This window comes from Diospyros lotus, chromosome 4, assembly GCF_014633365.1.
Source record: "Diospyros lotus cultivar Yz01 chromosome 4, ASM1463336v1, whole genome shotgun sequence".
Lineage (NCBI taxonomy): Eukaryota > Viridiplantae > Streptophyta > Magnoliopsida > Ericales > Ebenaceae > Diospyros > Diospyros lotus.
In genome coordinates this window covers 23279365-23301287 of record NC_068341.1, presented here as the reverse complement: position 1 = coordinate 23301287, position 21923 = coordinate 23279365, and the positions used below count along the sequence as shown (strand labels likewise).

At 39.3% G+C, this 21923-nt stretch overlaps 1 protein-coding gene across 1 annotated transcript in view; it reads left to right on the top strand.

Moving 5' to 3' along the window:
* The window catches only part of LOC127798728 (uncharacterized), a 73677-nt gene that overhangs the window by 2929 nt on the left and 48825 nt on the right, over positions 1-21923 (top strand). Inside the window, exons 2-6 of the mRNA XM_052332293.1 lie at positions 13354-14026; positions 14263-14357; positions 14457-14491; positions 14633-14711; positions 14799-14877. Coding sequence (XP_052188253.1) covers positions 13462-14026; positions 14263-14357; positions 14457-14491; positions 14633-14711; positions 14799-14877 — 853 coding nt within the window. The 5' untranslated portion in view covers positions 13354-13461. The remainder of the gene's footprint in view (positions 1-13353; positions 14027-14262; positions 14358-14456; positions 14492-14632; positions 14712-14798; positions 14878-21923) is intronic.

The window sequence follows — 21923 nt, the reverse complement described above, 5'->3', positions numbered from 1 at the left end:
GTATGGTCGGGCTAGAGTTGTGACTGTTGGATCAAAACTTGGATTAAGGGCATTGCTCCTTGGTAAACCACCCTCTTGTCTAGGATAGCTCTCGGCTCTAGGGTTTCCTCCAATTCATCTTCTGTGACCGACAGTTGTTGACTCGTGGACAGTGCGGTTCAATGGATCTTTTGAGCAAAGAAACATGGAACACAGGGTGCACATTTATCCTCGCAGGTAGCCTTAGTTTGTATGCCACATTCCCTACCTTGGCTTCGATGACATAGGGCCCAAAATACTTGGGGCTGAGCTTGGATACAAGTGTGGGTGTGAAAGGTTGTTGCAGGAACCTTTTCACCTTAAGAAACACCTTGTCTCCTACTTCAAAAGCTCTGTCACTCCTCTTTTTGTCCGCTGCCTGCTTCATTCTATTTTGGGCACTAGCTAACTCCTTCTTAAGAATAGAGAGTATTTCCCTTCTCTGCTGTAAGTATTGCTCCACGGCTGCTAGACTAGAAGAACAGCTAGCTATGGCTGGTAGGAGAGGAGGCTTGTACCCAAAGATTGCTTCAAATGGGCTTCTCTTGATTGCACTATGGAAACATGAGTTATATCACCATTGGGCCAGTGGCAACTACCTGTTCCAACTCCTTGATTTGGTAAAACACATGCACCTCAGATAAGCCTCTAGGCATTGATTGGCCCTCTTCATTTGGCCATCGGATGGAGGGTGGTATGCAGTTGACATGTGCAATCCCATGCCCAGCTTCTTAAATAGCTCTCGCCATAAGTTGCTAGTGAAAATTTTATCTCTATTGGACAAAATTGTTTTAGGAACACCATGCAGCTTTACCACCGAATCCAGAAACACCCTGGCCACCTCTTGGGCTGAGAAGGGGTGCGTTAGGCTGAGGAAGTGTTCAAATTTTGTCAGCCTGTCCACCACTACCAATATCACATATTTACCTTTAGATCTAGGCAGATCCTCCACAAAATCCATTGAGATCCCTTCCCATGCTTGCTCCGGCACTTCCATGGGTTGTAGTAGGCTATGTCTCACATGCTAGAACAAACTCCACCACATCCTTCTTCTGTCTTAGCCAAAAGAATAGTTGCCTGATCTTGTGATAAGTGGCCCTGATTCCTAAATGGCCCCCTAGGGGTGAGCAGTGCAGGGACTTCAAGATCTTTTCTTTTTAACCCTTTGTCATCTCCTATTACCAAACGCCCTTGAAATCTGATGAGACCATTGGACAGTGAGTATCCTTGCACTCCTGTTTTTTGAACTGCTAATTTAGTTAGAAGGTCTTTCACCCATTCTGTCTGTTCATAACTCTGCTCCATTTCCTTCACCCACTTTGGCTCTATTGCAGTAATTCCATGGCAATGGCCCCCATCTTCACTGTCCTTCCTCCTCGATAGGGCATCTGCAACTACATTCTCCTTTCCCTTGCAGTAGAGGATGGTGTAGTCTAGGCCCATCAGCTTGGATACCGCCTTCTTTTGTAATTGGGATCGCAACCTTTGTTAAGACAAGAACCTTAGGCTCCCATGATCTGTCTTGATCATGAATGGGTTGCCCTCTAGATTATGTCTCCACTTGTCCATTGCCTTCAACACAACTAGTAATTCCTTGTTGTATACGTTGCAACCCAGGTGCTTAGGTCCCAAAGCTTGGCTGATATAAGCTATAGGTCTCCCCTTTGCATCAACACTACACCAATTCCCTTCTCACAAGCATATGTCTATTGTCTCCACTACAAATTGTTTGGTGAAGTTCGAAAGGGCTAGCACAAGGGCTTGTGTCATGGCCTTCTTTAGTGCCAAGAGGGCTGCTTTGGCTTAAGGGTTCCAATGAAATCCCTCATTCTAGAAGATTTGTCAATGGCCTGCTAATTACTCCGTAGTGCCTTATAAACTTTCTGTAGTAACTTGTTAATCTTAGAAATCCCCTAAGCTCTCTTATTGATAGGGGTCTAGGCCACTTCACTATTGCTGTGACCTTGCTGGGATCAGTTTTGACTCCCTCTCTTGAAAAAATATGCCCCAAATATCCCACCTCATTCTCGGTAAAAATACATTTGGATAGCTTGACATACAATTGATTAGCTCTAAGGACCTCAAACGCGGTTTGAAGGTGGGTTAGGTGTTGTTCCAGGCTTGGGCTGTAAATGAGAATATTGTCAAAGAATACTAGGATGAACCTTTGAAGGTAAGGGGCAAAGACTTGGTTCATGAGGGCTTGAAAGGTGGTTGGGGCATTTGTAAGCCCAAAGAGCATAACAACAAATTCATACAAGCCCTGGTGAGTGCAAAAGGTTGTTTTTGGGATGTTTGTGAGTTTCATCCAGATTTGGTGATATCTGGACCTGAGATCTAGCTTGGAAAAAATCTTGGCTCCTGCCAATTCATCTAGCAAGTCATCGATGAGGGGAATGGGGAATTTGTTTGTCAGCTCCCTAAGGGTTTGACGGTAGTCTCGATCAATAGACGGACTGAGTGAGAAAGGGAGAGACAAATTGAGAGAATTTGGAAGAGAAGAATGCAGAGTTAGAGAGAAAGAGAGAACAGGGAGAGAGAAATTTAGAATTCTCTTGGGAATTTTCATAATCATCCGTGGAAGGAAGCTAGCTATATTTATAGCTGATCTTAACCTCCCCCACGTGCGGGTAACTGCTTACATGCATTTGGGAATGTACCAGCTGTTGATGCAGCAACAAACTTGGTACAACCCATTACAACATACTTATAGCATATACTATTTTTCCCTTCTACTATATTTAATTACAGTTACCTCCCCCTTACAGGTTAGTACATGACATTGTTCTTGATGGTGTAAGAGTTGAGTTGATGATACAACAACAACATACAACAACATATCCAGTCGTTATCCCACTATGTGGGGTTGGCTACATGAATTCTAAACTTCTATGTGGGTTACATCCCAACAGATAATTTGTCTAGAATTCATATTTGGATCTGACTAGATTTTAAGCTGGCTGTCGGCTACTTAACGCAACCCTTCTCCTTTATCCGGGTTTGGGACCGGCAGTGGATAATATCCCCTAGCGGAGTAATGGTGAAATAAAGTTTTAACACCATCTTCATATGGAGAAGTTTCATGAGATGGTGGTGAATGAAGATAATTGATATAGTTGTGTTCCATCACTTAGTTGAGTTGATGATAGTCAACATAAAATCTCCAAGAACTATATTTTTTCTTGACCAACAAAACATGGGATGCAAAAGAACTTTGGCTAGGTTGTATGAATGAAGTAGCTAACATGCTAGAGATTTGTTTTTCAATCTCTGCCTTTTGTGTGGGTGAATAGTGATAGGCTCGAATATTTACTGGGGTGGTATGGGGTTTAAGGGGTATGACATGATCCAATGGCCTTCGAGGAGGTAGGGAGTTTGGCTCATTGAACAGGTCCTTAAAGTCTTCCAAAAGTACATGCAAGCTATCTAAAGTAGTTACGAGAATAGGTTGAGTGGGGATCCTTCTTCTCTTTTGATTGAGCCCCTGCCATCTTTTCTGATTCCTCCCCTTCTATTGCATGGATTGAGTAAAGCTGGGATATCTGCCCCCCCCCCCCTTCTTCAACAGCTTCTGTGACTTACTCCTCTTGATCATTTTGCACTCTCCTTGTTCCAAACTACCCACTAGCGTCGGTTTCTTGCCTTCCATTTCCACTGTCACCTTTAGCTTGTTAAAATCAAAGGTTAATGGGTTGACTGTCCTCATCCAGTCCACCCTGAGCACAATATCGCAACCCCCCAACTCCATAATCCTCAGGTCAGACCTGAACTCACGTCCTTGCATCACCCATGTAAAATCCACACACTTATAATGGCTGTGTATTTTGTGTCCGTTGGCCACGGTCATTGACAGAGGGGTAGTGTGGGTCAATTTACACTTCAACTCATTAGCCGTAGCTTCATTTAAGAAACTATGGGTGCTGCCATTATCAATAAGAACCATAAGCTTCTTCTTCCCTAGTTAGCCCTTAACTTTAATAATCTTCCTTGTAAGACCTCCCTTTAGAGCGTGGAAGGAGATCTCTCCCCCTTCCTGACCCTGCTCCTCTTCAGGTATTTCTACTGACTCCTCACCTTTCTTCTCCTCTTCTTCCTCATCATTATCCTTCGTTTCTTCCTCATCCTCATCCTCCCCTTCCATGTTGAGTAGGTGCCTTCGGCATTGATGCCCCTGGTTGTATTTTTCACTGCACTTGAAACATAACTCCATCACCCTCATTTGCTCCATTGTTGTGTTTCTGTTGGCTATTGCATTAGATCCCCCCTTGTACCCACTTGGCATTAGAGCCTTAGAATTCCCTCCAATCAAGGGGCCTCCCGTAGTGAATGTCCGTGCTACTCTCTTATTCCTATTGAAGATGGCATCTAGAGTTAGCTCTTGTAGCCTGGCCTTCTTTGCTGCCTCCTTCATTGTGGCCTGCGTTATCATCTTCACCATGGACCTTAATTCTTCCTTAAGGCCGTTGATGAAACTTGAAACGAAATATTGATCCATAAGAGTGGGTTGAGCACTCCACATTAGTGCCTCCAACTCCTTGAACTTCACCTGGTACTCAGTGACCATCCCCTCTTGTTTAAGTTTGTTAAACTCAATAACATCGGCCATATTCCTTTCCCCAAATCGAACACACAATTCCTCTACAAAATCAATCCACCTTGCCCCCATGCCCCTATATCTGGACCATCCTTGGTAACAACAATCAGCCACATCATCTAGATATGCTGTAGCCAGGGTTATCCTTTGGTTCTAAGGGATATTATAGTATTGGAAATACCTCTCGCACCTACAGATCCGCCATCGTGGTTTAGATCCTTTAAACAGAGGTATCTAGCCTTGACATGGGTCCTTGGCTAGATCTAGTGGAATTCAACTCCCTTATCTAGTCACTGGTCTCCTCAAAGTGCGAATTACCAGCTTCTGCTGCTTCTTGAGGCCTCAGTAGAATTCCTTGGCCGGATGTCCCCGTCTCTGGAACTGATTGGGGAGGAAATTCTGATGGTAACCGGAATTGCAGAAGTGTGGATAGCATGTTTATCACGCTGTTGAGCCGTTGATCCATAGACTCCTTTTGCCTCATCAACTCCCTCAAAACTCCATCTTGGGAAGCTGCCATATCCTCCCGTAGCTCCTCACGAATTGATTGCACTTCCTCCCTACTCTAAGTTATCGTTTCCTGAGTTTGAGTTAGGCCAAACTCTATCACCTTCGTCTGGTTCTCCAGTTGCTTCAATCTCATGCCCTCTGCCATTTTGAATCACCGATGGATCAACCTCAATTCCACCGATCTACTCCACCTACCTCACTTCCTACTAGTGCCGAATCACAACTGAGAATGATCGGCCCTGATACCAAATGTCAAGCCTCTCGATCGAGATTTGAATTTTTAGAACAATTAAGAGAATAGAAAGAGGGGGAAAAGAAATAGAGAGAAAGAGAGAATTTGGAGGGAGAATTGAGATAGAGTTTTGGAGGGAAAGAATTCAATGTTATTATCATGCATGAATTCTCATCCTTGAGCGTTTTGAGCCCTTTATGGGCTATCCCCTGCGGTTAGAGCCATATCGAGGGTAGAAAGGAAATTACAGCTAACAGATTCAGTTGGGCTACTGCTCTACATTCAAAATTTTGAAAAAATTACAGTTAGACCCTTAGGTCGTGACATTCTTGGTAAAATTTCTACTTTTTTCAATATAAAGAGAGCTGTATGTTATATAGAAGAAATCCTATTCTAAACGTGGACAGGATTCTAATTACAAGGAAAGAAGCAATTTAGGGAACAACACATACAAGGAAATACAACAATCAAAGAGATTGATTCCTAAACTGAAGTTATCTCTAATTTTATAATAGGAAATCAAGGCATAATTTCAGGAATGTTAACAAACGGCCGGAGGAGGTCTTGCCATTTTCAAAAACATAAAGATGTCAACAATATTTTCACTAAATCTCAAAAAACATCAATCGTAATTTACCCAAAATTGTTTAGTTGCACAATGGGCAGCAACCTGGAAACCTGACCTAACCCACCCAATTTACATCCCTGATCCCATTAGCCGCCCAAGAACTCCTCTTCCCGAATCGACTCACTTGTCTGTATCGTGCTTCTTTATCTTTGAAGAAGCTGAACTTCCCCTAAACCCACTGGGAAAAATTCTCATCAGTTTCTTGGAAAATTCCTATAGCCGAATACCTAGTACTAGCAGGAAAGGACTCTTGCCCTTCAGGTTGGCCTAATTTTTCCAATTTTTTCTCATTGGAAAAATGTGATTCCACATTAGGTTACTTTCAAGCATCAATTTATTTGATTGTTCATCACATATCTCTTTTTATGTGTTGACAAGTGATTATCATTGACAGATAAGTATATTTTTGAATTTGTCATGAATTATTTTTGTTAGAGCTAGTGTTATGCTAAAAAGCATTCATACAATGTAGTCCTTCATGGTTTTTTCACCTTTTGTTCTTCTCAACGAAGTGTAGAACTTTTGTGGCTTTTCTATAAGTACATCAGTTAAGCAGATTATTTACTGGTGATCTTACTTCCGTACAAGGAGATAGTTTAGACTGCTAGGTCATGGCTGTCTTTGGCTCTTGAAATCTCCAAAATTTGAAATTATATGCTTACAAATTGTTTTGGAGTTATGTTTTAGCTTTAGCGAAATTAATGAAGTTTTAAATGCTTTTAAGCTGTTGAATTTTTTTTTTCCTCACTTATTTCCCTTTTCCTTTGGGGCTGAACATTAGATTTTTTACAGTAGCAGGGGAGAAATCCTGAGGCACAGAAGATAAACTTGGTAGGATATATGTCGTTTGTTGAAGACGTTGAATATCTGGATGGATTTATCAGCTGATCAATACATTCATGAAACCTGATTAACATTCGCAATCCCATTTGTACCACAAATCACTCTTTCCTGGCCAAAAATCAGCTTTTGTTAACTTCTTGTTATCTGTAAAAGTGGAAACTCAGAAAGCTAAGGGTGCGTTCTCTTTACTTTTCAATTTTCAATTTTCAATTTTGAGTTTTGAATTCATTTTCAGTTTTTTGTTTTGGTAATCTGTTTTTAGAAAATTAAAAATGCGTTCTTTTTGTCATTTTGAAAAACTATTTTTCAAAACAGAAAATTAGAAATCGTGTTCTCTTTGAAATTTTGAAAATATTTTTTTAATGATATTTTATACAATAAATTTGATTATTAAGTAAATTATAAATATTTAATATTAATATATTATTAAAAATATATATACATTTTAAATTTAATAAATTTTATAATATTTTTTCCTATTACAATAATAAAATATGAATAAATAAATAAATAAATATGTTTTGAGTTTGTTTTGGATGAAAACACTCAAAACAACTTTTTGTTGTTTTGAGTTTTCTTCACAATTTTTTTTTTTTGTTTTCAAAAATGCATTTTTAAAAACAGCAAAGAAAACGCATTTTCATTATTTTAGAAAATTGAAAACTAAAAATGACTTGAAAACAGTAAAGAGAACGCAACCTAAGATTTGAAGACAAATGACATGAAAGCAAAAAATGATTCAAATTCACCTTTCAACGAACTATGCTGAACACAATCTTGAATTTACATGATTTGATGGTTATCAGGGAGAAAGTTGTCCGAGACAGGAATTTTCTATGAAGTGGACATACTTGACTTTATGAAATATGTAGGAAATCAAAATGATTCACTTAGATAATAAGCATGTACACGGTTACATCCTCTTCTAGAGGAAAAGATTACAACATAAGGAAACTAACTATAAGGAAACTAATCTAATTGCAAAAAGGAAAGATAGATAAAGATACATATGAACAAGTTTAGGAAAGTTTCCCAAGTCTGATTTAGGAAGTATCCTAATTTAGAATTGGAAGCTTCAAAGGATCTCTTTCTTGCAATATTCCCGTGAACCAACAACCAACACTCCTTCTCAAGTTGGTGAATGAATGTCTATCATTCCTAATTTGCTTATTAGAACTTCAAATCTCTTTCCAGCCAGCCCTTTAGTCAACACATCAGCCACTTGATTTTTAGATGATATATAGGGAATTCGAATTAGGTCACCATCCAACTTTTCCTTTTTGAAATGCCCATCTATCTCTGTATGCTTAGTCCTGTCATGAGTCCTGTCATGTTGAACAGGATTATGACCAATATTAATAGTTGATTGGTTGTCGCAAAATAGGTCAATAGTACCTTGGATCTTGATCTTCAAGTCTTCTAAAATAATTCTTAGCCACAACAGTTCACATAGGGAGTCCGAATTAGGCCAGCATCCAACTTTGCCTTTATGACGTGTCGGTCTATCTCTATATGCTTAGTCTTGTCATGTTGAACAAGATTGTGAGCAACATTAATAGTTGATTGATTGTCGCAAAATAGGTTAATAGTACTTTGGATCTTGATCTTCAAGTCTTCTAAAATAATTCATAGCCACAACAATTCACACTACCCAAGGGCCATGGCCCTAAATTCTGCCTCTGTACTAGATCTTGCTACAACACTTTGCTTTTTACACCTTCAAAACACAAGATTTCCCCCCCAAAATACACAATATCCAGTGGCGGATTTTCTATCAACTATGGAACCACCATAATCTGCATCAGTGAATCCTTGCACATTTAGTTCAGTCCCAGTCTTAAACAAAATGCCTTTACTTGGTGTGACTTTTAGGTAGTTTAGGATCTTCCTTATAGCTTGCATGTGCTCCTCAGTTGGGCTATGCATGAACTTGCTTACTAGGCTGACAACAAAAGCAATGTTAGGCCTAGTATGTGAGAGATTGATTAGCTTGCCAACAAGTCTCTGGAACCTTCCTTTATCTATTGCCTTCCCTTCCGGATTCTCCTTCAATCTAAGGTTAGGATCCACTGGTATGCTGGACCCTTTCCCTCCTGTCATTCCTATTTTAGCCAACAAGTCAAGTATATACTTATGCTGAGATAGGAAGATTCCAGCCTTAAGAGTAAGCAACCTCTATTCCCAGAAAGTATTTGAGCACCCTAAGGTCTTTGATCTCAAATTTCTTGGATAATTTTCCTTTGAGGATCTACTGTTCTTCATCATTTTCAGTCACCATTATATCATCAACATATACTAAGAGAGCTTTAACCTTTTCACCTGAATGTTTGAAGAAGAGTGTGATCTCCTCTACTTTGGTAGTATCTCATAGATTTCATTGCCTTAGAAAACTTGCCAACCCATGCCTGGAGGGATTGTTTGAGCCCATACAAGGCATTTTTAAGCTTGCACATTATACCTGCTTCTCTTTCTTGAAAACTAGGGGGTAATTCCATGAATACATCCTCCTCTAAATCCCCATATAAGAAGACATTTTTTACATCTTGTTGCTGCATCTTCCACCCAAAGTGAGCTGCTAGGGATATGAGAATCCTTACAATGCTCATTTTTTTCACAGGGGCAAAAGTCTCGAGATAATCTATGCCGTAGGACTGAGTATAGTCATTGGCCACTAACCTAGCTTTATACCTCTCCAATGTCCATCAGCTTTATACTTTAAATTAAATATCCACATGCAGCCAATTGGAGTGACTCCCTTAGGTCTAGGCGCCAACTTCCATGTCTGATTCTTATGTAAAGTATTCATTTCCTCTAGCATGGCTTGCTTCTAGTTCTGGTCTTTTAGGGCCTCTTTTACTGACTTAGGAATAACAATAGAATTCAATGAGGTCAGAAAGCTTTTGTGGTTTTGGGAGAGACGATGGTAGGACGAGTAGTTGGTCAAAGGATGCAATGTACAACTTCTAACCCCTTTCCTCACAACAATTGGTAGGTCTACGTCATTAGAAACAGGGCTAGGAGGAGGTGAATCTGATGATTGTGCAAATTCCATACTTGGGTCTGATGTCGATGCAGGTTGAGACTCTACAATGGGCTGCCTCCTTTTGAACACATAAGGAGAGCCCTTAAACTTAACTGGGGATGGTAACCTTGGGATTGCTTGCTCAGTACATGCTGTAGGTAGATGAGTAGTAGCAGAGGGAGGAGGAGGGATAGAAAGAGAGTTAGGTAAGTCATGTGAGCTTCTTGGTGCTAGTGTTAAATCAAGAAATGCATCCAAGGAGCCTTGGTCCTCATATTCTCTAGTCTCCCCCTGAGGACCAAGTTGAGGAGAGCCAAAGAAGGGTTGAGACTCAAGAAAGGAGACATCTTTGGAGACAGAACTTCCTAGAGGTCGAGTGATAGCACTTGTAACCCTTTTGGGTAGGTGAATAATCTAGGAAGATACACTTAAGAGCATGTGGATCAAGCTTATCTCGATGAATTTTGGGGATGTGAACAAAGCACGCACAACCAAACTTGGAGTGGAAGTGGAGTATGCAAACTTAGATTTGGAAAAAATGAGGATAGACAGTGGAAAGGGTTGTGATGATTTAGAACTTTAGATGAGACTCTATTGATTACATAGGCTGTTGTGAGAACAGCCTCACCCCAGTAAGTTTTAGGAACATGATGCTGATGGAGTAGAGCTCTAGCCATATTAAGAAGGTGTCTCATCTTTCTCTCAACTACTTCATTTTGTTGTGGAGTATCTATATAGGAAGACTATGGACGATGCCCTTTTGCTGGAAAAAATGATGCAATTGATTATTGAAATAATCTTTTGCATTATCAGTTCTAAATTTTTGTGTAGGAGTACCAAATTGAGTGGAAATCATTTTGCAAAAATAGGGCAAGATAGTGTTAATGGCAGCTTTCTCTTTTAATAGAAATACCCAACACATTCGTGTACAATCTATAAAAGAAACAAATCACCTAGCCCCCAGAACAGTTGGGAATTTTGGATGGTCTCCAAACATCCGAATGGACCAAGAAAAAAGGCTTAGATGAGAGTTTATTTCTGACAGGATAGGATACTTGAGTGTTTATAAATCACATACACCTCACATTAAAACATACTAGGATCTAAGCTTTTAAACAAAGCAGGAAACATATTTTTTAACAAAGCAAAAGGAGGGTGACCTAGCCTATAATGTTGGAGCCAAATGTTGGCAAATTCTGAACTTGACTGAGATGAGCAAGCAACTGTGTGCTGCCTCCCCTTAGGGTGACCCTCCTTGTGCAAGAAGTACAGACCATTATGCTGCTTAGCCACACCATTCATCTTCCCTGGAGTCATGTCCTGAAATTCACACATATGAGGATAGAAAATAGCACGACAGTTTAATTTCTTGGTTAGTTGATGAATATATATGAGATTGGTGGCTAGGTGAGGAACATGAAGAACCTATTTGGAAGATAACATAGGGCTAGATTATCATTGCTAATCTAGCCACATAGGGCTTAGATTAGCAATGATAATCTGTTTAGGGTTTGCAAGAGGCTGATAGGTGTCAAAAAATTTTAAGTTAGGGGTCATGTGGTCAGTGGCTCTCGAGTTAAGGACCCACATGTTACTCCTAGCAGTTTTAGAGGCAAAAAAAAACTCAGAATGTAGGCATTTACCTTGCTAGACAAGAGAGCAGGCCCCATCTTGGATTGTCCTTAGGAAATTCTTGAGTTTGTTCATCTTCTCTGCATTTAATTGAGTAAGATCTAATAGGATCTGTTTTTCCTGCATATCCAGATTCCTCCTGTTCTTTGCTAGAGATATAGGCCTGGGTCTTGGGAGCAAGGTTCTTATATCCTCCCATCCTACTCACCACTACTTCTTTGACGCGAAGTTTGAACTAGGTATCCCTGGTGTGCCTAGGCTTCTTGCAATAGGTACACCATAGGCCTTCTAGGCCTGAATTCTTTAGTGATCCTTCTTCCTTCCCTGCTCTAAACCATGCCCCTTCTCTGTTACTTGACTCCATAGCTGAGCTCTCTGCACTATGATCATTAAGCATAGCTCCCCTTCTGTTTTCTTCACTTCGAACAATGGAAAAAACTTCATGAAGAGTAGGTAATTTTTCCCTATCAAGCACTTGGATCCTTACTTGATCATATTCAGGATTGAGACCCGCTAGAAACTCTACAATTTTATCCCTTTCATGAATTTGGTTGAGGGTGTCAACATCCTCACTACACACCATTTTGATGCCTTGATAGTGGTCTAGTTTTAGCCACAATCCCTTCATCTTATTATAATACTTTGTTACAGTGGAGACTCCTTGTCTTGCCCCACTAATCTTAGTTTTGACCTAAAAAATTATTGAGGCATCTTGAACCTTTGAATAGGTTTGCCTCATAGTCTCCCAAATACCCTTAGCTGAAGTCAAAAACATAAAGTTTTTACTCACCTTTGGCTACATGGCACTCCGTAGCCAAGACTTGATCAACGAGTCTTCAGTATCCCATGCTGTGAAGATGGGATCTGAATCCTTTGGAGAGGGTCCGGTTAAGTGACTTAGCTTCCCTCGGCCTTTAAGGAACGTCCTCACTAGCTGAGTCCACTGCAAGTAATTTCTACCATCTAACTGGTAGGAAGGGTGCATCCCAGGCAGATCTCTTACTCCTATTGATTGCTGATCGATTGGATTTGATTCAGTAGTGGTCATGGTAGGGGCTGCTTCAGATATTTTAGACATGATTGAGGGAAAAATCGGTTGAGCAGAGAGAATACTGGAGTTGGTAAATGGTGGCTGAATAGAGACGAAGCACTGGAGGCTTCAGGAAGAAGAAGAAGTGCAATGAAGGCACTCTAGGGTTTTAGGATGAACAGGAGGATGTTAGCAGCTCTGATACCATGTAGGAAATAAGAATGATTCGCTTAGATAATAAGAATGTACATGGTTACATCCTCTTATAGAGGAAAAGATTACAGCATAAGAAAACTAATCTAATTGCAAAAAGGAAAGATACATAAAGATACATATGAACAAATTTAGGAAAGTTTTTTAAGTCTGATTTAGGAAGTATCCTAGTTTAGAATTGGAAGCTTCAAAGGATCTCTTTCTTGCAATATTCTCGTGAACCAACTGCCAACAAAATAAGATGAAGGGATTAGTATTAAAAATGTTGTGACTTGTAATGAAAAGGAATGTTTCATTCTTAAAATGAATATTGGATATTTTTGAGTGTCAAATTCGGATTTAGATAGATGACATGACTGGATGGAATGATTTGGTTGCAAGCAGTTGTAACAAGTTGTAGTTTCTTGATTAAACAATTTAAAGAGGGAATGTAATTGAGAAGACTTGAAGCAGTGAAGATTATTAGCTTTTGGTTGTTGCATCTTTTTATTTCTAATGTTTAGTTTAGATTTTTTTTTTCTCTAAGAATATTTCATTATCAAGTCCCCTTTTTAGTTCAATATGGTGCGCCAAGATGTTCTTTTCACATTGAAAGCTTATTTTTTACTTTTATTTGGTCACATGTACACAGGTTTCTCAGGTTTCTGTTGATTCTCTGCACTCAGATGCTCATTTGAGTTTTGGCCAGCTAATATTGCTATAATCGTGGGCATACTAGTTATATTAATATTTAGAGTTTATGGATAAGAACTATGACCAACCACTGCCTCCCGGAGTTCCATCTCTTCCAAGTTCTTCACCATTCTCTGTTTCTCTAAATCCATCCAGCCAGCAGTCTTCTCATCCACACCATCATGCTCACTTTTCTCAAAATCATCTGTTTCCTGCTGCACCTCCCCATGGAGCCAATTTTCCTCCCTCTCCGAGCTCCTATCCACATATTAGGCCATCCATGCAATTTGATCATCCTTCTCATCTTCCTCATTCATCATATCCAACCCTGAATAACTTCCAGAATGGTTACTCTGGTCAACCTGGGATTCTAGCCCCTCAACCCTTTGTACATGACACTGGGATTGTGCACGGAGCCCAGCATCTTGTTGTGGAATCTGATGCTTCTAAGCTGCATGCAGAAAGCCTTCAAATTGGTGGCAACAGAAGTTTTCCTCAGTTAGCTAACTCAAACATCTCAACCAACCCAGAAAAGGAACTGGACACTAATGAGCAACGAGATGTACAGTTTGGTAATATAAGACATGGGAATGAATCTGGAGGGCCCTCTGTACCGTTGGTTGTTCGTGAAGGTGAGTTGTCAAGTGTAATATGAGAACTTGTAAACTTGTTGAAGCAGCAATTCAGATACAGACATCTGAATGAACAATGATCGAAAACCTCAAGAAAATTAACTCATTGTATTTTGCATGACCTGTTTCTGGAGGAAGAAAATGCAAATTGTTCTAAATTTTATTTGTCATTTCCTGTCTCAGTTTGTTTGCAATTTGATAATTATGTTTGGCAAATGAGTATAATGTTTCCCCAGATGCTCCTGATAGATCTACCAGTAACTCAGGGATGCATTCAAAAAGTGCCATTGACATTGAAGCTGCTGCTCAGGATGCTGTGTTGTGGGAACAGGTATGTAAGGCTTTGTCTACATGTTTCTTCTTTTTTTTTTTTGTTTTTATGTCAAGTTAGGATTCAGGTGGTTGATATGTTTTTATCTGTAAATTTCAGGAAATTGCCACCCAGAAAATCATACAAAGTCAAAGGTTTATTTTGCCCTTTTTTTTTGTGCGTGTGGTTGGGGGGGGGGGGGGGGGGGGTTGGATTTTGCTTCTCTTATTGTATCAATGATGCTGAATTACAAGCTACCATTTTTTTTTTTTTTTTTGCTTACATGCATTACACAGATATTTAAGAAGTGCAAGTGCACAACCTGAGGATGGTAGAGACATTTTTTCAGGACGTCATGACCCAAATGCTTTAAAGGTACTGATTAAGATTTCTCTTGAATTGTTTTGTTGGGCCTTTATGCTGATGCACTGATAAATGCATTTCATCTTTTTACACATACAGGAACATTTATTGAAGATGACCACAGAGCACCGTGCAGAAATGGCCCTAAAGCGTGGCAAATTTACTGCCCCTGATGAAGGTTGATATTTTTTATTTTATTTACCTGACAGTACTGATTCATGTCTTTCATAATTTTCATACATAATCAAAGAGTTCAAATTGGCTATTTTCTTTTTAAGAGATAGAAGAAGAATTGACTAAAAGCAGCCAAATTTAGCTCAGATAAATGTGACTTTTATTGGAAACATAATGATGTTCTAAGATAAGTGGCTATAAATGCAGAAATAGATAACGGAACAGTGAGAAAGGAAAAAGTTATTAAGGGAAAAAAAAGAGAAAGGCATATCACAGTAAAATCAATCTCTCTCCACCTGAAGTAGAGTTTGGGACAAGTCAGTCATTTTAACAGCCTCACAACTTTGAAGGATCTGAGAAGGTGGAATCATATAAAAAATAGTGTTACTGATGCAGGTCATATTACACACCAGAAAAAGTAAAACTAGGAGAGTTCTATCATATAAAAAATAGTGTTACTGATGCAGGTCATATTACACACAAAAAAAGTAAAACTAGGAGAGTTCTATCATATAAAAAATAGTGATACTGATGCAGGTCATATTACACACCAAAAAAAGTAAAACTAGGAGAGTTCTAAATTTTGTTTTGATCCAAGGTAGGGCTAGAAATAGCTTGAATGGTTTGATAGGTGGGATTATATAAAAATAGTGTTACTGATGCAGGTCACATTATACCCCCCCAAAAAGTAAAGTGATTCTATACTTTGTTTTTGTCCAAGGGAGGTCTGAAATAGCTTGAACGGTTTGAAGTATTGAGCATCGAGTCTCTTTAACGCATCAAGGAACAATGTACAAGAATTGTTACTTGTTCTCATGTGCCTTTTAAGGACATTTTTTTTTTCTCTCATATGCATGTAGATTTGCGTTTTATTTGTATATTCTTTTGAATATATATTTACAGAATTTAGTTATGGATCCAACAAGGAGGAATTGGGGTTTGTTCTTTGTTGAGACACTGAGTTATGTGGATTAGCTTCCAGCTGCATCACTTTGGCGAAGGTTTTTTGTTTGATTCAGTGGCTCGGGATTGAGATTCGCATCCACCTGTTTTAAGCATTGAGGAATGAGAGATAAAGAAAGCACAAGTGGGAATAGTGTCTAAATGTGGAAAAGCCATTGGTTGCAAAGAAAATCAACTTCTACATTGACGTCAATCTTCATGAAAATTTGCATAGAAAATCAGCTTCTACATTGAGATAAATCTTCATGAAAAAAATTAACTTATGTTGATTAATGATTAAAATCAAAACATTATAGATTTAGACTATTAATCTATGTCTACTTTAGGCCTTATAATTTTAGGTACCCTATGAAAATGTTGAATTTGATTGGGGAATAGCTTTTTAAAATAGCTATTGGATTTTTTTTTTCCTACTGCTTCTACAACATGTATAAGGTGGACATAATTTTTTGCAATATTAACGTAATAAATGTTTTTGGCAAAAAAAATGAGGATGTTATTAGTTTTACATATATATTTGAATTTATACTTTATTTGTTTCCATGTCTGTGCCACGATGTATATTACGCATTTTGGTATATTGTGTTTGTCTTTCATGGAAAACATAGGACACTGACCAGAAAAAAAAGGGACTTAAATAGGCACATGTAATTTTTTGAATGAGCACTATCAATTAGGTTATTGGGTTAGGCAAAATTATACTGTGAGTCTTGGACAAGATTAGGTGTTCAAATTTAAAAAGGAAAGATAAGGTGGTTGGATAAGATAAAGATTTAAAAAAGAAGCCTGGAAGATAGGATAAAGCTCCAAGATTCAAGGGAGAGATTCAAGCTTGAAACCAGAAGATAAAGGCGAACATGTTTTGAATATTAGTTATTGCTACCTAAATTTGAATTTGCTCCTATTTTCTAGGAGATAGAGTAGATATTTTACCTTGTATAAATTACTCTCTTCGGATTCAATAAATTCTCAAGTAAGTTTTCAAGAATTTAGCTTATTTCATGGTATTAGAGCCAAATCCTGATCACCTAGATCTTGAGGTCTAGGCTGTTTACAAAATCATGGCTAAAACTCTACCAAACCCTACCATAACCGAAGCCTCAACCATGAGTTCTCCTAATCCTCATTCTCCACCAAATTTTTCTGCCAATCCTATTGATAACCATCCTTTGCAACCAGATCAACTATGTTGTTGAAGTCTCTGCTAAATCTGGGAATAGCTCAAATCTAAACTTATCAGCAGAGCAGGTTCTAACCTTGTACAGGCTGCTAAATCAAGGTATAAACCCCTCAAGTCCTCCTACTCCTCAACCAACAACCTCAATAGCCTTACAAGGTATTCCTCATTACTCACTAGTCTCATGCAAGCTCCCTAAACATGTTTGGATAGTGGATATTGGTGCATCAGATCATATGTCAAGTTTGACTAACTCTATGATGGATTATACACCTTGTAACCCAACTATTGATATTTCTATGGTTGATGGCACGACCTCTCCTGCCTTGGGGTTTGGAATAGTGTGTTTATCAAAACTAAAGTTGAAATTTGTTCTACATGTACCAGGATTGCGGTATAATTTACTATCAGTTAGTAAACTTACAAGAGATACTAATTGTAGTATAACTTTTTCCCATCCTATTGTATATTTCAGGACTAGGCTTTGGGGATAATGATTGATAGTGCTAAGACTAGAGATGGCCTTGACTATATGACAAAAGGTGTTCCAAGTTCTTCAACTAATAAAGTTGTCCTTACTGTAACAGCTAATGCCAATGTTTTGTTGTGGCATAAACACCTAGGACACCCTAGTTTTCCATATCTAAAATCCTTGTATCCTCACATTTTCATTAATAAAGAATAATATTTTAAATGTGAGCAGTGTACTCTTGCAAAACAACCTCGTTCTCATTATTCTATACAGCCCTGTAAGCCATCTAAACCTTTTCACTTGATCCATAGTGATATTTGGGGTCTTTCTAAACACCCCAATATCTCAGGTTCTTGATGGTTCATAAACTTCATTGATGATCATGCTATAGTTTGCTGAGTCTATCTTATGAAAGAAAAATTAGAGGCCAATAACACTTTCAAAAGGTTTCACAAACTCATTTTGAATGTGTTTCAAACTCATATTCATGTTCTTCGAACAAGTAATGGCCAAGAATACTTTTCTCATGATTTTATTGACTATCTCTCTAAACATGACATATTTCATGAAAGCTCATGTCCATACACCCCTTAACAAAATGGAGTGGCTAAGAGAAAAAATACACTTGCTTGAGGTGGCCCGAGCTATGATGTTCACTACCTACATTCCTCATTCCTATTCAGGGGAAGCTGTTCTTACAATTGCTTATCTAATCAATTGGCTCCCCTCTAAAGCCTTGCAATTTAGAACTTCTCTCAACACCCTTCATGATTTGTGTCCAAATGTTCATCTCCTCACTTATCTTTCTCCCATGGTTTTTGGTTGCACTGTGTATATTCACAACACCAATCCTTCTCGGGCCATATTTGAACCAAAGGCACTTAAGTGTATCTTTGTTGGGTATTCTCCTTCTCTAAAAGGATACAAGTGCTATTGCCCCTCCTCCCGCAAATTTTGTGTCCTCTAATGTCACATTCTACGAGGATCACCCATTTATCCTCCTACATCTTCTCTAAAGGAAATGACAGTATAAAGTGGCATTGGGATCCTCTCATCTCTCTTCCTCTGCTTGACTCTACACTGTCAGTGTGTTCTCATGGGGGAGCATCATCAACATCAACTTCTGACAACATACTAGCAGCTCCTACCTCTCCCAATACCTCTTTGCACCGCCCTCTTGATTCACACCCTGATGATACCTCTCCTGATACTTCTATGCCCGATATCTCGACTCATAAACTAGTCCCTTCCACTCATCTTCCAACTCCAACTATTAACAATCCTCTTCTAGTTTATTCTAGATAGCTTAAAGGCCATCAGGAACCTCAGCGCAGCCAGCCATTAATTCCAATGACTAGTCCATTTGAGGACAACACTACTACAAGGATGGATGATTTGGATTGGGTTGTTCCTAAACACTACGAAAAGGGGTAAGGTCATGTGTCAAGTACTCTATTTCTAATCATTTGACCTGTACAAAATCGTCTCCTCAATTTAGGGCTTTTGTTGCAAGTATTGACAACATTGAAATTCCCAAAACTATCCATTGTGCTATGAAGGATCCTAAGTGCAAGGCTGTTGTTCTGGAAGAAATGAAAGCCTTGGTTGGAAATAATACATGGGATATAGTAGAATTTCCCTCAAATAAGAAGGTAGTCAGGTGTAAGTGGTATTCACAAGTAAACACCATGCAGATGGGAGTGTTGAAATATATAAGGGTTGATTGGTGGCCCAAGGGTTCTGTCATGACCCTAAGGATTTCTTAAGGATAGATTAGTAAATATAATAGTAGGAGTTTACATTTCCTTTTGTATTTTCTATTATAGGGCTTTGTTTTTAGCTAATAGACAGTTGGGCTGTTTGTTACATTGCACATGGGTGCAAGTGGGAGGTTGTTAGGGTATATATAAGCTATAACTGAGGATGGAAGATTATACTTGAATTGATTGAATGAAATTCTCATTTTTTTCTCTCTGGATTTCTCTCCAATCTCCCTCTCGTTTCTCTCTACTACTCTCCCTCATTTCTCTCTAAATTCTTCCCCATTTTTGTCCAATCTTCCCCTAATTCCCTCTATTCTTGGATTTAGCTCTATCTGATCCTTTCGGCTGCTAATTCAAACCCTAGGTTCATGACAAATTGGTATTAGAGCAGTCATAATTCTGAAAGGCGATAGGCGCATTGAGGAGGAAAGCTTCCTGGAGTCTGAGGCGCGAGGCGTGCCTTTGCGAAGCGAGGCGCACCTTTTAGAAAAAAACTCAAAATCTTGTAAAATCATAAACAATTATCAAATTATCAATAATAACACATGCATATCATTCATGATTCATCATCTTCAAATTCTAAACTAACAGCATCTAAGTTGATTCATTTATCATGCAAATTTTAAACTAGAAACATCATCAAAATTCAAACTCAAAGTCTCAAACATTGTAACAATACTATATATAATATACAAACATAAATATATTATGTCTATAAAATTTTTTAAAAATAAAGCTTCAGTGATGGCTTCAGAGACTGGGTGTGTTGGGGATGATTCAACACTCCATCGATTTGCTAGGGTGTTGAATCACCTGTGTGATGAACCTAGCAGATCACTGGGTTTATCTCATCTTAGTGATCTGGTGGGTCCATCTAATTTCATTGCCACTAGAAAAATTAGAAGCAGAAGATAAAATTTAGATCTGATTTCATTGCCAAAAGCCAGATCTTCTGGGTTCAAATCAAAAGAAGAAGTGGTGGTGGTGGTGGTGGTGGTGGCAGCAAGTCACAATGAAGGTGAATGACAGTAGCGACAGTAGACGTCGTAGTGTTGGAATAGAGAAAAGAAAGGGGAAGAAATCAGATCTTGGAAGAATAAGAAGAAGAAGAAGAAGAAGAAGAAGAAATTAGACAAGATGGTGGTGGACAGTAGCTGGTTTGCAGAGATAGAAGAGAGAGGATTAAAAAGAGAGTTGGTGGCTTTTTTATATACAGGGCAAAATCATCCAAACAATGCAAAAAATTAAAGGCAAAAAATTAACATCTATGTGGTAGGCCGTAGATGTTAAAGGCGCGCTTCACGCCCTGGCACCTCGTCGTGTAAGGCCAGCACCTCCTGGAAAATGAGTCGCCTCGGCCCAGTTGAGGCGTCGAACTGGTGCCTTAAGGCGCCTTGTGCTTAGGCACGCCTTTAACATCTATGAGAGCAGTACCATCCTCGGCTGTGTTTCTGTTGCGGCTCCGATTTGAAGGCGAATCCGATTGGGGCTCAGCGGTGTGCTGCTTATTTGGATCGGAAGGTGGTTCTGACTATAACCGGCTGTCTTGCAGTCGGATGGGGGTGGGTCGACTGACGAGCACGCTGGAGAAGCGTACGACCGTTGTTTGTGAGAAGTGGACAGTAGGGTGACGCGAACAAACGTTGTTCATGAGAAGTGGCAATTCGTCGGAGAGTTAAGCGGACAGTAGTGGATGTTTCGAAGGGGCGTGAGTCCATCGGAGGGTGAAGCAGTCCGACGATATAAGCTGCAATTGTCGTGGACTCAGGCGACTCAGGCAGGAGAGTTTAAAGGAAGTATGCGATTGAGGTAGTGGGGCTTGAGGCTACTCCATTGGTCCAATGGTCGGTGATTGGGTAGCGATTACATCGATGATTACACTGGCGAACTTGAGTTCACTTTGAGTGAAAGGAGATAGCGAGAAGAAAGGCGTGCATGTGAACAAGGCAGTCGATCAATCTTGGCTATCGCGATTTTGAAGGTGAGACAGGACTTGTGATTTCAATTGGGGTTTTAGATTTGGTCGTTGCATGCGCAATCGGAACGAAATGCGAACTAGACAAGAGTGTGATTTAGTAAGGTGAATTCTGGTAACTATTGATGCGCACTTGGAAGCGAAGCGAGAGGTTGATTTTTGACTGATAATTTCGGTTCTAGTAGTAGATCCATTTAGCCTTGACTGTGGTTTCAATTCAATTTAAGGGAAGTAGAGATCGATCAAGTCACAGGAGTAATCTAGGCTTTCGATTCAAATTGTGCAAAATTCCTTAGCTGCAAAAGAAACGAGGGACTTCGGCCACTATAGTTGCGATTCAAGAAGGGGGAGGTTAATTCTTGGTTGTGCATCTTGGCATCCTTAAAGTTAATCAAGGGAAGTGAGCAGCTCAAGCGATTCCAATGTGCAATTCTGACTGTTTCGGTGAAGTTTGGCGTTTGAGATAGAGAAGCAACCAAGTGATTTTTGGTTGAATCTAGGAATTAATTTTGATGCAAGAGGAGGGCAGTGTTAGCTGAAATTAAGGTTGGGAAATTTGAAGGTGACTGGGCCAATAGGCTTTGACAGTGCTTTGGACGACTCATACAGCAAGTTCCGGAGCAGAATTCTACGACTCTCGGTTGTGAAATCTGGTAATCTTGCAAAGTGGAAGTGCGAAGCAGATCCTAGTGAACTTCGG